The 14,736-nt window shown below is 36.9% G+C and overlaps 1 protein-coding gene across 1 annotated transcript; it reads left to right on the top strand.

The window, feature by feature from the left end:
* Nucleotides 1–7,808: 7,808 nt before the first annotated feature.
* Nucleotides 7,809–10,951, top strand: MAD2 (DNA-binding HORMA family protein). Its single transcript, XM_087319099.1, has 7 exons — nucleotides 7,809–7,978; nucleotides 8,311–8,326; nucleotides 8,704–8,834; nucleotides 8,911–9,031; nucleotides 10,253–10,356; nucleotides 10,495–10,616; nucleotides 10,795–10,951. Exons 1-7 carry the CDS (start codon nucleotides 7,906–7,908, stop codon nucleotides 10,849–10,851), a joined length of 624 nt encoding a protein of 207 aa, XP_087175225.1. The 5' UTR covers nucleotides 7,809–7,905; the 3' UTR covers nucleotides 10,852–10,951.
* The last annotated feature ends 3,785 nt before the right edge of the window (nucleotides 10,952–14,736 follow it).

Raw genomic sequence — 14,736 nt, forward strand, 5'->3', positions numbered from 1 at the left:
CCGCTAGGAAGTTCCCTTAAAACCATGTCCACCTCATCCTCAGTGAAATCCGCATCCAATTCATGACTAATGAGATCATGCATAATACATCCAAACATGTCATAAAACTCATGACGTGCTCTTCTCACGTCATTTGTCATTAACAATTGTGGGCCAATCAACTCAAAGTAATGAACACATATGTCAATTATTGTAGTAAGATCCACTATCAATTCATCCCCTTCCTTCACATATACCACATTAGATCGAGCATAAGTAGGATGTAACGCTTGGAAAAGCATTTAATGAGATTGACATTGATTATCTATGAGCCCATCCCTAGGTTGTCACATCTTAGCATAACGATAACTTTGGTATTGCAATTGAGAAATAATAACATGCAATTGACTCTAGATATCCAAAAGCTCCTCATCTAATGGTGCATGTATCAATAATGCATTACACTTGGAGAGAACTTGTGAGAATTGTCGAAGAAGACCTCTTCTTCGTTGAGCATTAGCTACTCCATACATGCGATGAATGATCTTAATGTTTTGTAACGTGATATCCCATGTGTTAACTCCTTTAAGATTCACTTGCTGTGAAAAAATTACCAAAATTTGCTCCATGAGAGAATCAAAGTGAGGTTGAAGCAAACGAGAATAGTTAAAGCATAATGGAGGCTTTCCAAGTAAGGATTTATACATGTCAATTGCATGACTACAAACCTCCAAAAAAATAGGAAAGTGATATGAAGTTCTTACATCTTGTAGAACTGTCATACGAAGTGATGTCGGTAAAAAAGAATCATCGTGCATTAGATACATTCTATCTAACCGACTCTATGTTTGTCTATATTGAGCAAATTGGAAGGTAAAACTTGGATCATTCCCTTGCAACCATGTCCAAACATCCAACTTCAGAACCTCCATAGCCAATGAATCTGAAGCAAGTTGTTCAGGATCATCCATGATTGGTTCAAACGTAGATTGAGATGCATTAACACACATGTTAAAATCACCCATAAGTAATCTTGGACGGCCCACACAAAGGGTTTGAAGGAGTGAGCCCCATAATGCAATACATTGAGTGGCTTGGTTAGGGGCATAAATCCCAACCACCAACACAACCTCACCAAAAAATGTGATTTCTAGAACCAAAAACCGACCATAAGGATCGTTATGCACCACTTGAGGATAATATTTATCCCACACGATTAATACCACACCTAAATAATGTTTATTAAGATGTCCTACATAGAATGATGAATATCCACTCAAATGAACTGTGGATCTTGCTAACTCATGACACTTATGCTTAACCGCACATAATGTATCCCATTCTTTACTTAACAAAGTTTCCCATAATATATACTTCTTATGAGGAGAACATGTCCGTCTCACATTCCATGTTACCACTTTCATTCAATCAATAATGTTATGGGTGCACTTGCTCCTTTAGAGCAACCGATGTCATGAAACTAGTCAAAGCACGTTCCAATGTTGCATATGGATTTTGGTGCACCACATCCTTAAGGTTGTCTATCAAAATCTTTTGTTTACGTCTTCCCGCTTTACAAAAACCTTGAGAATTCGATGAATTTACAAGTTGTCCTAATGAATCAAATTAAAGGCGACGGGGTAATCCCTTATCCCTAAATTGTCGTTGCCAAGGAGCTTTACGAGGACCCTCCCTAGTTCCTGAATTTACCTTGCCAAGTAATCTCATGAGTAGTGGGCAAACTATTATGTTGCATATTCATTGATTTCCCCTTTGACTTGACCTTAACCTGATGCCAATCTTTATCAACAACAACACCACTACTAGTTTTATCCAACGGTTTTTTCCCCTTATCCATAACCACTAAACTGTGTTTTTCCATATCCATAGATTGACTTCCCTTATTCTTAGGGCCCAAACCTTGAGGTGAGACCTCTTTATAACTTGCTCTAGATGATGTTCCTTCATCCATAACAACCACAATATTTGACACACCAACATCTCTCCCCACTCCTTCCTTACCATTTCCTTCATTAGGAACCTCTAAAGTTGAAGGACAATGACGTTGGCATTCTGCCATAAAGTGACCCCATTCACCACATCCAAAACAATGACCTGCAAATGTCTCCCACTTCAATTTAAAGCAAAGTCTTTTCAGACCAGGTGTGTTCATACGCACCCATCCTAGCCTCTTACGACTTGTATCCCATAACACACAAAATCTACACTTATTTGTAGCGTTTGCATGCGAAGATACCAATACTTTACCCATTTGACTCATCAACTCTAGTAAAAGTGGTCATAAAAGAGAATGCTTACGATCCAATGTTACCCAAACGGGGCATTCTTGTTTCAACAAAGCATGATAGTCAACTGCGGGGAACCATTGCATTACATGCACTAATCGTTTATCAAAAAACACTAGAACTTTAGCTAACAATGCACTTTGGTGTTCATGGGAACGAAATACTACATCATAAAACCCTCGTGGAACTGGAAATATATCCTCGACACAATTCGGTGGCATGATTGTGGTCAACCATTGTTTAATCCAATTTATATATGGGAGTTTCCCGGTAAAAAATAATATAATCGCACGATCATAGAATACATCAAAAGATTGCAACACTGCCTTAGCATCAACTTCCTCATCATGCACATCCTGATCGATGCATTCTTTCGTTGCATTTTCATTTTCTTCCACAATATCAGACAACAAGGTATTGGCAATTCCCCATAAACTATCCCAATTACAATGATCCATGTCAACTTCATCTACATGTAGGGCCTCAACATATGTTAATTTCTTCTCATTAACTTCCTCAAAACCCGTGAACCTCTTAGAGCTTCCATATTCTTCTTATTCACGATTACATTCAACCATCACATTACTCTTTATTGATTCAATGATTCCCATATCAATATCCCCCACAATTTGTGAGGAATTCATGTTTATATCCATTATTCTTGATGTGATACTAATCCAGGATAAAAGTAATCTTCCATGAACAAGAGAGAAAACCAAAACTCACCCGATTGAAAAGATCAAAGATGAAGAAGACAATATGAGATTCGCAATGTGTGTTGAGTAATATGTGTATGGCAACAACATACGATTCCTACTTTCAATCACTGCGTCTAGTACAGAGCACTGAATTAAACTTGTTATATCTCGTTACGAAACTCTAACTGAGGGCTTTCCAATGCTTGTCTTTGTGCCCCATTCCGTTGCCAATAGAGAACGCAACGACAAAAACAAATTTGTTTCTTCTTCATCCCCTCTCCACTCTTGTTTTTTTTCTCTCTCCACTCTTCCTCTCTTTCTTCTTAAATAATGGCTTTCATGATGAAAGAAAAAACACCACCATGACTAACTTACTACAAAGTATAGGACCCTTCTATCTATCTGGGGATCTAAAGACTACTATGACCCCAAACTCAATGCCACCCTACACACCAATTCAAATGGTGAATATGATGATATGTGACCTTGCAGAGTTCTCTCTCTTCATGCTTAAGATTTCTCTAGCATTGTCAATTGCCACAAAAGAAGTCCTTTTAACTTTAGAACATATTTTCTCACCCAAACTTGCGAATCAAAAGTGAACGCATTCCACATATTCCAATTGAGCCATAGCCCCCAATACCTCAAGAACTCAAAAATAATTTGGAAATGAGGCATCGATTCATTGTTCTCCATATGTGCAAAAACCCAACTAAAGGAAGATATGCTTACTCCAGTTAGAGACATCCACACTAAACTAATACACCTCCAAACCATCCTTGCCATCAGGCATGAAAGAAATCGATGCTTACTATGTTCTAATTCCACCAAACAAAAGGAACACGATCCTTTAGTAATGTTTCTTTTTTTTAATGCATCCCCCAATGGTAAAGTTCCAACCATAACCCTCCAAATAAATACCTTAGCTCATAGCATCAATCAAGAACACCAACCTTAATGCATCCCCCAATGGTAAAGTTCCAACCATAACCCTCCAAATAAATACCTTAGCTCATAGCATCAATCAAGAACACCAACCTGCCTTGATCACATGAAACCACCAAGTAATGGGCTTACGAAAACCCCATATCTTTATAACTCTTTCTTCTAACCACTTATGTTTGTCAATCAACTTATGATAAGCAAGACGTATTGAAATCTTAGTCAATCTCTTATTTCCAACAAACCTCCAATCAATCTCTTGAGATCCCTCATCTAATATATAAAATTATATTAATAAATGTATGTGAAAAACACTACTAATTAACATTCAGGAACAATTCGGTTTGAACCGAACTGAACTACGAAACCACAACTTAATGGTTTAAACAGTTCGTTTAGATTCATGTGTTTTTAAACGGTTCGGTTTCAACAATTAGAAACCACGGTTTAAAAGGTTTAACGATTTTTACAATTTTTTTATTTAAACAATCTTTTCATTTTCAAGCCTTATTCTCACGTTTTAGGAAAATTTTGAAATTTTGAAAATTAAAATAATGAAATATTTAAAATTTTGAATTTTGACTCAAGTTGAAAACCAAAACCGAAGCACAAAACCGCGGTTTTAACGATTTAATAGTTTGAAAATTTTTAGCGGTTTCGTGGTTTGGTTCTGTTCAGTTCAAGTTTCAAAATGTTTAAACGGTTCGGTTTTGACACTCAAACCAAACCAAACCAAATTATTACTACTAATCGTGTTCATTTTGGACCCAAAACACAAGTTTCATTTAAACATAACCTTGTTTAGGATTAGGTATGTGGGAACATTTTGTAACCAATGGTGTCAAGTAGTGGAAGCCATGTATTAATTATAACTGGCAAGTCTTGCTCTAATGTCAATGATAATTGTTGTGGAACCCCTTCTTTATAGCATGCTATTAACCATGCAACTTAGGACATACAAATTCTTCAAGAGAACCTCAAAGCGGGCTGGGGTGAAACCCTAAACCAAAGTTTGAACAATAGATATCGTATTTTTCACTACTCGAAATGCTTGCATGGGAAACACTAAAATCCCTATGCAAGAAACTTGGTTGGGCGCTTATTGGAAATGGTTATGGGCCATATAAATTCCTAAGAAAGTTGTATTGTTTAGATGGTTGTTGATACGTTATGGAATCCCTATGAAGTCATGGATGTGGGGGCATTGCCATGATTTAAAATATGATAGTTGTGGTATTTCCATTGAATCCGTTCAACATTTCTTATGGGTATGTCCTATTGCTAGAGCAGTTTGGAAAAGAACGTTGAGAATTGTGTATCTTGTTTATGGTAAACATGTGTACACATGGGGTTTTGTGAGATGGGGTAGGTTGGCTGAAGAAATATAGAATTATGAAAATGAGTGTATTGGATGTCTCTTATATCACAACAATCTGTTGTTCGGTAGAGGACAATGTTTGGTCTACGATATCTTCTTTAGTAGTTTGGGTATTGTAGAAGGCAAGATGTAAATGTGTATTTCAGAAAGTCAAACATAATGCGGTTGAGTTAGTAAAGGAGATATGGTTGATGCTTCTGCATACTCTAAGAGGTCAATATGAGGTTGGAACTGGTGAGCCTGATGTTGTGCTTCATAAGCAACAACATTTTAGAGAGATGTGGAAAAAGGCACAGGTCTTCACCTCTTTTGGGGAGAGAATAAAGTGGAGATATGCTCCACCAAGATGGTTTTTTCTACCCCCCATCTTGGAAGAACCCAGATTTCAAAATCAAATGCTCGATGTGATGAAATCTCAAAATGGCGTCTAATAACTTTGCTTAATGACATCTATAAAATAGTAGCAAAGACTATAACCAATAGACTGTGCCCAATGCTTCCCTCGATTATCCATGATACACAATCAGGATTCCTTCAAGACAAAAGCATATTTGACAATATCTTCCTTTTTTGGGAGATGACCACATTGGCTCAACATCACAAACAACCCCTTGCTATACTATTATTAGATTTTGAGAAAGCATATGATAAATTAGATTGGGACTTTCTGGAAGCAGTTCTCTTAAGATTAGGGTTTCCATGTGCATGGATAAAAGGTGTGTTTGCATTATATAGACATGCTTCTAACTCTGTTTTATTTTCTGGAGGCTATGGTACTTTAATTCCAATTTCCAGATTTTTCAAACAAGGTTGTCCGTTAGCACCTTTTCTTTTCATTCTATTTGGGGAAGCTTTATCATCGTTTCTCAGATCCTCGATGGTGGCCATCCAAGCAATAGCCTTACCTATTGCAAACACGACAGTTCTTGATGCTGAGTTTGCGTATGACATTGCTCTTTATATTCATCAAGATGTTATTAATCTTGATTGGGAACATAATGCCTTGCAGACATTTTCAAATGCCACAATTATAATTAATCTATAGGCCTCTGGGTAAGTGATGAACCACGTCCATCGTGGTATCCAGGCCCTACATTCCGCTAGCTTGATCATGGGGATCCCATTCGTTACGTAGGTTGTATTGTTGGTATAGATTTATCATCTGAAGTGATGTTATCTCCATTGTTGTTATCAATCAAGCGTAAGCTAGTATATTGGGACTCTCAACACCTATCATTTGCAGGCTAGGTTGTGATCACAAATTCAGTGTTGTTGGCCTCAATGTGGTTTATTGCATCTGTTTGGTTGTTCTCTAGGTCAACAATCATGAAAGTTCAAAGCCCCATACGTAACTTCCTTTGGGGTGGAAAAAATGGGTCTCATGCAGTGGCCGAGCAGTGGCCAAAGTGGCATGGGATGTTTTGATTAGGCCCAAAAACCAAGGAGGGTTGGCTTTAATAGATCCCTTGATGCAATCTTGAGTTCTCCTGACAAAGTTTGTAGTCAGAAGACTGTTGCCAGGGATAGAGGCCTAGAAGGGTATGTTGCTTAATCAGCTAATGCAGTTATCTCCCAATACGACAGGAAACTGGTTTCCTTCTTTGAAATGGATGTTCTCGACAGATGCACAAACACTGAGACGAAATCTGACATCCAATAGATTTATCTTGGGAATTGTCAGAGCATGGGATGCAATCAAGATTTTCTTACACAAACAAATGCTTGACACGTGGGATGGTTGGATGAATCAACCACTATTGGCTAATTCTCTCGTCCGGCATTTTGTTCGAAATGTATTGGGCCTTAGGACTCTTCTTGCCTGGGGAAAACTGGACAATGGGACAACATCATCAATGAGATCCGGGATACAATTTCAACAGATGCTAGAAGTGGATCGACTTAAGCAGTTACACTCGGTATATGGGGCGAATCACTGCAAATGAAACTCTAAACTAAAGTTTGAATGATAGAGTGCATATTTGCCCAACACTCCCAAGAGACCAATTGGGGTGGAACCCTAGAAGCCCTGTGTGTGAAAACCCGAAATGCCCTACAAATGAAACTTTAAACCAAAGTTTGAACAATAGAGAGCATATATGCCCAACAATTGCAAAAAACCAAGTGGGGTGAAAACGAGAAGACCTACATGTGAAACCCTAAAATCCTTTCAAGTGGGGTTTGAATGATAGAGAGCATATTTGCCCAACACTCGCAAAAAGCCCAATTGGGGTGGGACCCGAGAAGCCCTATGCGTGAAGACCCTAGAAGCCCTACAAATGAAAACCTAAACCAAAGTTTGAGCAACAGAGAGCATATTGGCCAACAATTCTAGAAGCCCAAGTGGGCTGAAACCAGCGAAGCTCTCTACATGTGAAAACCCTAAAAGCCCTACAAATCAAACCCTAAACCAAAGTTTGGACTTTGAAGATTGTAGAGAACATATTTGCCCGATAATCAAGTGGATCAAATTTTTAGAAGGAATTTTGAACTTTGAAAAAAAGGTCAGTTTACTGTTAAGGGAAAAGGAGAGAAAGAAGAAGAAGAAGAAACAAAAGAAGGAGAAAGAAGAAGGCACAGAGGAAACAAGTAAGAAAGAAGAGAGATGACTACCGCTCAGGTTGCTCGCGATGTCATTACTCTCAAAGGTTCTGCAGACATCGTTACTGAGTTCTTCTGTAAGTTCATATCTATCTATATCTTCTTCTTCTTCTTCTCTCCATCCTTTCTCGTGTTTCAAAGAAAAGAAAAGAAAAGTCATCTTTCTGCAGAGAATTTCCTTCTTCACCATAGGTTTACTGAAACCCGAAAGACAGTTTAATTTTGTGCATTTTCTGTGTCTCCATGTTAGTTAGTTTGTTACAGGTGCTAGGGTCTCTAAATGAGATGTCTGAAGAAGCCTTAGCTGTAGTTCTTAACCCTTATTTTTTTGCCTATGACTTCTATTTGTGTGATGTTATGTAGAAACATATTAATCTTACCTTCCTTTCCTCTCTCTCGTGTGATGCAGGCTATGCGGTTAACAGGTTAGTTTTTTCCTTTTGCAATCTCATTTTCATATCTGTATGAAATCCAACTTACATACATACATAGTATGTGCATACATCTATTTATTTGTATTTGTAGGCTTCAATTTATGTGTATGTGTATGCGGTTGCAATCATAATTTCTATTTGTATTTACACGTCTATGTATCTGCCATTTTTTGTGTATGTATCTGTCGTTTCTTGGATGTATTTTACCTTGTGTGCGTCATTTTTTCTGTATACGTATATAATCATTGAATGTATGTTTGTGTTGTAGTAATATGTCTTTATCGGGTATAATTGTGTGTATGTATGCATATGTATATATATATATGCTCATATCTATTTGACGCATCTCCAATTGTTGTTTATTGCAGTATCATCTATCAGAGAGGGCTTTATCCTTCAGACCAATTTGGGAAAGTGAAGAAGTATGGCCTTACACTTCTCATGGCACAAGATGAGAATGTGAAGAAGTTTATAACAGGTGTTACAACCCAACTTTCAGGTACATGATCCTACATAACTAATAGTGTTAGTAGAATATGATATGTGAACTCACCATCATCTGCTACACTTTTCAGCTTGGCTTGAAACTGGGAAGTTGCAGCGGGTTGTCCTGGTTATCATCGATCAAGCAACCTCTGAAACACTTGAGAGATGGAACTTCGTTATTGAAGCTGACCAAGAGGTTCTTGAAAAAGGGTATGTTCTTCTTCCCAAACCTCACGTACAACATTAATTAGTTTTTAATGTTGTTTTTTCCAAACCTCATATATAAAATTCTTGTGTTTTGCAATTTTTTTTCAAAATCTCATATACAGTATCGATAGATTATTCGAGCCCTCTCTCCAATCTATACTAAAAGCATAAAAAGATTTTCGAGTTCCTTCTCAAACCCTCATATATAGAGTTAATGAGTTTTCAGGTTCTCAGTCAAACTTCATGTATAGTTTTATAATTCTCTCATGTTCTGGATGCTACTGATAGACAATGAAATGTAGAACATATAAGTATTTGTCCCAACCTTGCTTATAGAGTCAATGGTTTTCCACTTTCTTCTCAAGCCTTGCATATAGATTGGATTATTGGTATTTATGTTTAGAATGTGAGCATTGTGATGAATTGCGAACATTGGAATCTCAAAAAATTAATTGTATAGGACATGAGAATATTTTTCTCTAAACTCGCCTATATAGATAGCAATCATTATTGGTATCTATGTGAAATGTTGGACATATGAGTATCTCTCTCTAATGTCACTCATATAATTAATGCTTAAAGCTTCACATGTGGATAGCATTATTTATGTTTAAGTTGTGGATGAAAGCCTTGTGATGAATTGTTAACTCCTGGATCTCAACTATTTAATTGTACAAGACCCTTCAACCTCAGTCTGACTAATGGTGCATGTACACTCTTGTAGGCTTAATCTCTTTTTATGGGCCTTTAGGCTGTCTACTACTGGTTACTCTGTCTATAGCTGTAGCATGAATTCTGTCCTACATGTAAGTAAGAGCTTTATGGACAAAGGATTTAACTGTGAGTGTTATAATATGCATGAAGACTAACTTTAGAGGAAGTATCATAACTAACTTGTTTATATGCGAAGACGCGGCCAGGCACTAATTCAAATGTTGTTTTGCATAGTGATAAATGTTTTATGGAATGCTTATAAGTTTTTGGCTTGTCAGAATGAACTTTTTTGTCATGTCCAATTTTTGACATATAAATGAATGTTTTTGGCATGTTCGGGAATGTTTGTCACATTAAAGAAATAACTGTTTTAGGTATGTAGATCATGGTTTTTGACATTAAAGTTTTGGTTTTGTCATGTTGATGAAATGAGTGAAATATTATTCAGGATGTTTCTCGGTCACCTTAACTGAAGCAGATATTCTTTGTTTGTATACATTTTAATATTAGTGTGTCAAAGAGAAAGAGTGATGCAGACATTATGAAGGAGATTCAAGCAATCATGCGGCAGATCACTTCTTGTGTTACATTCCTTCCTTGCTTGAACACCACATGTAAGCATCGAAAACCAGAAGGAACGTTTCTCTATGTTCTTGATGAGGAAATTAAACACCAGAAGGAATGTTTCTCTAATTTTCTTGATGAGGAAATTAAATAATCATGATCTATTTATGTGTTCATTTGTACTGCAGGTATTTTTGATGTGCTAGCATACACGGACAAAGATGCCATGGTTCCAATGACATGGGCAGACAGTGATGCGAAGATCATAGAGAACCCACAAGTTGTCAAACTAAGGTCTTTTGATACAAAGGTATACAAAATCTTTTCTCTATCTATTTTTGTTTTTTGTATGCATACATGTTAACTCACTTGGCTTGATGTTGATGTCATCATTGGTAACTTTAGAAATCACAGTAGACATTTTTGGATTCTTTTTTAACAATATCTTTCCAATGCTTAAAGTTCTATCACATTTTCGTTTTTTGTAGGTGCATAAAATTGATGCGTCAGTGGCATTCAAATTGGGATCGGATGAGACTGACTGACCATATCACAAGTTTTTTCTTTTGTTTGTGGTTTTTTTTCTATTGTAAATAACATTTTGAAAAGTTTCCTCCTGATCAATTATGGTAAAAAGAATTGTTTGTGTTCTTTTTCCCTGTTGTTTAAACACTTTTCTTGGACTCCTGATGCCTAGTAATGTATTGTATCTGTTTACAAATTTGGTTTCAGTGACATGTATCATGAGATTAGTTGTTGCCTTCTGATTACACCAATTGTGGTGATATGATAGTGGTTTGCTTTGCATGTTTTGAGAGGTAACATTATTTAATTTGTTCCTTTTTACTATGCCAATGATGTTTATCACTGTTAACTTCTATGTCCATTTTATGATATTTAATTTACTTTCTTTGCCAATAGATGTCCTAAATAGTCTTTAGTTGGAGAGTTCTGTTGGATAGATTGTCATCATTATAGATTATTATAATTTGCAACATGGGTGTGTAGCATCGAACAAATTGGTATGACAATTTGGACTTTGTTTCTGGCCACAAATGAAAGTTCCTATTGGAATGGCAAAGTAAAATTCTAGTAATGAAATTTTTGCTATCTGAGTTTGATAGGCATGTATGCGGTCTCCAATATTAACTAGTCTTGACACTGTTTGTAATCAGTCTTGTGCGGTTGTAATCTACAACACTGTGCTGATGAAATATCCCAATAGAATAGCAAATTAAAATGATAGTAATGAAAATCTTCTGTCTGAGTTTGATAAGCATCTATGCGGGACACACAATTTCTCCTTGTTCTCAATTGACCTTGATGTGGTTATAATCTACAACACCTTGTTGATGCATGATCTAAATGGTTCTTGAAACATGATTTGTTACACATAATTGGTCTGTAAGGCTTTGACATAGAACATTGTAATTTTCACCTTGTTGTATGACTCCATGTGCAAAATATCAATAATTGGAGTAGGTAAAAGAAAATGCAGGAAACTTGGAATAAGTTGAAAGGAACAAAGGTACATAGTACAATCTACTTGTATAAGTGTGGTTTTGCCCATGTCATTGGCAAGCCATGATTATTTAAATGGCATTTATGTGAGCAACCTTCATAGTAGTGGAGATATGAACTTACGATTGTGGTTAAGTGCACATTATCAACGTATGGTCGAAGCCACTTGAAAAGGTCTCCTTACGACTTGCTACATATCATCATTGCCTTGTCCATGATGCTTGAACAATGATCCTTGTAATCTACCACATCATTGGTGGTGAAGCTATGATTTTCAACCACATGCATGAGATTCTCACCATGACATATTAATACATGGGTAAATTATCAAACACATGTGCTGGTCATAAGAAGATCTTAGTGACATTGGAATAATTTGAAAGAAATAGCACACATTGTAGAGTTATTGGCAACCATGATTGAGAATGAGTCATATATAAATTAAGAGCCTAACATGGGATCTCAACCATGACTTTGCAAGAACCATGCACTCCTTGGTAATGCACATATCATTATTTAGAGCAACCATAGAGCATATTTTGATCTTTTCACATTGAGTGATGAGTTTGATGATATGGATACACATATAGCTTGGGATTAATTTAAGTTTAATGTACCCAATCTTAATGAGTTCACACATGTTGCAGACTCTATGCCTTAATTCAAACAACGATCGAATCTTTGTGTATATCTTTGGAGAGTTTGAATTACTATTGACTTGGAGTGCTTGTCCTATTGTTGCTAGAAGTTTCCCACTAGTAAGATTTGAAATAGAGTTATTCTATTGGAACTCAAGAGTCAAATATAAGTATTTTCCTTTTCTAAAACCAGGTGGAATTATTTCAGATTTCTTCATTTATTCTGAATCTCAGTCCTAACCTCCATAGAGATGGGGTTTTCTGAAAGATGAAGATAGTGATATACCGATACTTTTTTCCCTTCCTTGCATTAACTGCAGAAGATGTTTCCATTGAAGAGATGGAGTTTATGAACCCTAAGTTTCAATGGGTTCTGAACAACGAACTTGAAATCAAATCCATATTTGGCTATGCGCATAATTCATATGTATTTTATGATTCTATGGCAAGGAAATGGAAAGATTTATCAAGACAAATGGGGTTTATCAGAATGTGGAACTCTTGTGGAAGGAATACTTCAGAGATCCTTCAATGTGGTATCACAAAAATACCAAGGTATGGAAAATCCTTCTTTTCTACGTATATGTATTGCCTATTGGATCGGAGTGAGGAAGAGAAATAACAAAATAGAAGAAAATATTTTTTTTGTTTGTTCTACTACAAACCGAACCCACCTATGAGACAAATCTCTATGGGTGTCAAGAATGAAAGAAAATGACGAGATACATTAGATAGAAAGATGATATATTGTGTTTTTTCTTGAAAGACTAATATGAGAACCTATAAATTCAGAAAGAGTAACCTGAGAGAGATGGTTCAAAGGGTTCAGGCATGTATTAGTAATGATTATTGCTTATGGTTTCTTCTATCTATAAGTATAAAGCATATACATGTGCCTCAGAGGTGGGGCCAGCTGTGTGTCCGACTTGGAGAAGTTGCACAGGTTTGGTGGATTTGAATATTAATTGATGATGGGAAGCATTGGCAAATGGCTGTGATTGCTTCAAATTGTAGTGTGAGAAGCTCCCTGTCTTTGATCTGTAGCTTGGAGTGAAGTGTGTGCAGATGTGGTCGGATCTTACTAGGCATCTCCATGCTCCATTCCCAATTCCATGATCATGGCTATCAGCGTTGGTGGAGAGTGATTGTCCGTCTCGTTTTGAATAGCATGACCCTGATGATATGTGGTTCAGTGTTTCTCATTATTTCCTTGTAGGTCGTTCCAACATGTAGGGTTTACATGAGTGCAACATTTTTCAAATTTCCATTTTTGGCGTCCCCATTCCATTGGACAATTAATGTCTCTGCCAGGCATGTTAAGATGTCCATCATGAGCATATCATTAAGTCATCAGGTGATAGCTCAAACAGTGTATCCACGTCACATAACTTAAACCAGTTGTATGTGCCCAACTGGAAGAGCAAACTTTGCCTGTTTGTATCTTGGGTTGATAGGCAAGATACAATCATATTCTTCACTTTCATCAAACTCTCTAGCTCAATGAATTGCAACCCCATTTTAAGGATCATCACTGACTATGGAGTGTTTGCATCACCCCAAGGTGGTATTGTAGGAACATTGCTTGAACCTTCTGAAAGTTGTTCCATCTAGAGGGAGGTATGCATCTGACCCAACCTCAGACGAAAAAGAAAGAAAGATATATTAATCTCTCCCCAAGGCCAACATCATCCTATCAGATAAATCACATTTACGAATATTGGTGATTTCGTCTGCCATACTGAGATGGAATTATCTTTGAGATGTTTTGCAAGCATGTAATGGGTAGTAATGAGTAGGTGGTATAAAGATGCTATGAAAATTTTTTACAAGTGCATCACAGTATACTCATGCAGATCGGACGTGGCAAACCATTATTTTGATGATTTGATTATACTATGACCTGTGTGCCATATATCTTGGCAGTCACAGTTTCTTTTGTTGTTGGCATTCCTCTACTCATTGTATTGTGATTCCTTGGCATATTGCAAATGGATATGAAGAGTTACGGAAGAAATCTGATGATGTGCGATAGTCCTTTCATCCCCCATGCTAATTTAAGGGTTGGTTCCCTATGCTTTTGAAGCTCAAGCAACATTCGGCTAAACTGACATTGGCAAGCCTTGTCCATCATTTGTCAAATGGTGATGGACTCCACTTAAACGTGTCGCATAAACGTGTGTGCGTATGCTACTCGAGCGAGACCACTAGGGTCTTGGACCAAGGGGAATATGAAGATGTGTGAGAAGGGCCTCTAAATCCCCTCTGTAAGTT

This window comes from Azolla caroliniana, unplaced genomic scaffold, assembly GCF_043228905.1.
Source record: "Azolla caroliniana isolate FFs.n. ecotype wild unplaced genomic scaffold, voAzoCaro1.0.p SCAF_5, whole genome shotgun sequence".
Lineage (NCBI taxonomy): Eukaryota > Viridiplantae > Streptophyta > Polypodiopsida > Salviniales > Salviniaceae > Azolla > Azolla caroliniana.